At 64.3% G+C, this 1,521-nt stretch overlaps 1 protein-coding gene across 1 annotated transcript in view; it reads left to right on the top strand.

Moving 5' to 3' along the window:
* The window catches only part of PRKCG (protein kinase C gamma), a 29,353-nt gene continuing 27,832 nt past the window's right edge, over window positions 1–1,521 (top strand). The window contains exons 1-2 of the mRNA XM_021706909.1: window positions 1–277; window positions 1,119–1,150. Of these exons, the coding sequence (XP_021562584.1) occupies window positions 108–277; window positions 1,119–1,150 (202 nt within the window). The 5' untranslated portion in view covers window positions 1–107. The remainder of the gene's footprint in view (window positions 278–1,118; window positions 1,151–1,521) is intronic.

Raw genomic sequence — 1,521 nt, 5'->3', positions numbered from 1 at the left:
CCCCTCTCCGGCCCACTTCAGCATCCCTCCCGAGGCTCCGGCTCCTCGCCCGTCCACCTGTTTCCCCAGAAGGGCAGGATCCTGGTCCCCGCGACGCGCCTGGGGCCATGGCGGGCCTGGGCCCCGGAGGGGGCGATGCGGAGGGGGGACCCCGGCCCCTGTTTTGCAGAAAGGGGGCCCTGAGGCAGAAGGTGGTCCACGAAGTCAAGAGCCACAAGTTCACCGCTCGCTTCTTCAAGCAGCCAACCTTCTGCAGCCACTGCACAGACTTCATCTGGTGAGGGAAGGGGGCTGGGGCTGGGGGGGGAGGGGGACGGGCTCCTGTCACGCCAGACCCCCAGGAGGGGACAGGGCTGTGGCCTTGACTCTTCAGCTCTAGGACTAGGGGGACGCTGGGAGCCTGGACTCCTGGGTCTGAGGGAGGAAGAGGCTGGGGTCTAGGAGCCCTGGGTGTGAGGGAGGAGGAGGCTGAAGACTGAGGTCCTGGATTCCTGGGTCTGAGGGAGGAGGGGACTGAGGACCGAGGTCCTGGACTCCAAGGGTCTGAAGGAGGAGGCTGAGGACTGAAGTCTCAGACTCCAGGGTCTGAAGGAAGAGGAAGCTGGGTGTCTGCTTTCCAGTGTCTGAGGAAAGAGAGGGCTGAGGATTGAGGTCTTGGGCTCCTGTCTGCTTTCCAGTGTCTGAGGGAAGAGAGGGCTGAGGATTGAGGTCCTGGGCTCCCAGGGTCTGAGGGAGGAGGAGGCTGAAGACTGAGATCCTGGATTCCTGGTCTGAGGGAGGGGGCTGAGGACTGAGGTCCCAGACTCCAGGGTGTCAGGGGGAAGGAGGCTGAGGGACTGCGGTCCTGGACTCCCAGGGTCTGAAGGAGGAGGAGGCTGGGGGACTGCGGTCCTGGATTCCAGGGTCTAAGGGAGGAGGTGTCTGGGGTCCAGGAGGCTGGGGTCTGAGAGAAGGAGGGCTGGGGGCCACATTTTCTGGGTTCTAGAAAGAGGAGGCAGCTGGGACTCAGATGCTCAGGTGCTAGGAGTGGAGGGTCAGAGGACGCAGGCCTTCTGGGGCTCGTGGAGACCAGGGGCTACCCCTTTGGGCACTGACCTCCGATCTGTGACTCTTTGCAGGGGTATCGGAAAACAGGGCCTGCAATGTCAAGGTAAGGGCTGGGAGCTGGACTCCCGGGACCCTCAGGAGGGTGGAGGCTGGGTCCCCACAGCTGAGACTGCTTGACACACGTGTTCTCTGGTCCCCAGGGAGGCGCGGGGGAGCCCGGGGCGGGGGGTGTGGCAGAGACACAGCCTGTGGTGGGGAGGGAATGCTGATGGTGGGGCCACCGCGGAGGTGGTGCCGGGGGCCCCTCCCTCGGCCGGCTCCAGGTGGGGACAGATATTTGGAGAATCTGTTGCCATGGGAACGGGGAGATTTGGAAAAGGGGAGCTGAAGGGGGGAGGGGGAGGGGGCTGGAGATGCAAAGTCAGAGCCCCCCCCAGGCTGTCGTTGCCATGACAACGCCAGCCATCCTAGGAA

This window comes from Carlito syrichta, unplaced genomic scaffold (assembly GCF_000164805.1).
Source record: "Carlito syrichta isolate Samal-C Ts95f unplaced genomic scaffold, Tarsius_syrichta-2.0.1 Scaffold316208, whole genome shotgun sequence".
Lineage (NCBI taxonomy): Eukaryota > Metazoa > Chordata > Mammalia > Primates > Tarsiidae > Carlito > Carlito syrichta.
The sequence above is the reverse complement of the archived record's forward strand: the minus strand, read 5'-3'. Positions and strand labels throughout refer to the sequence as shown.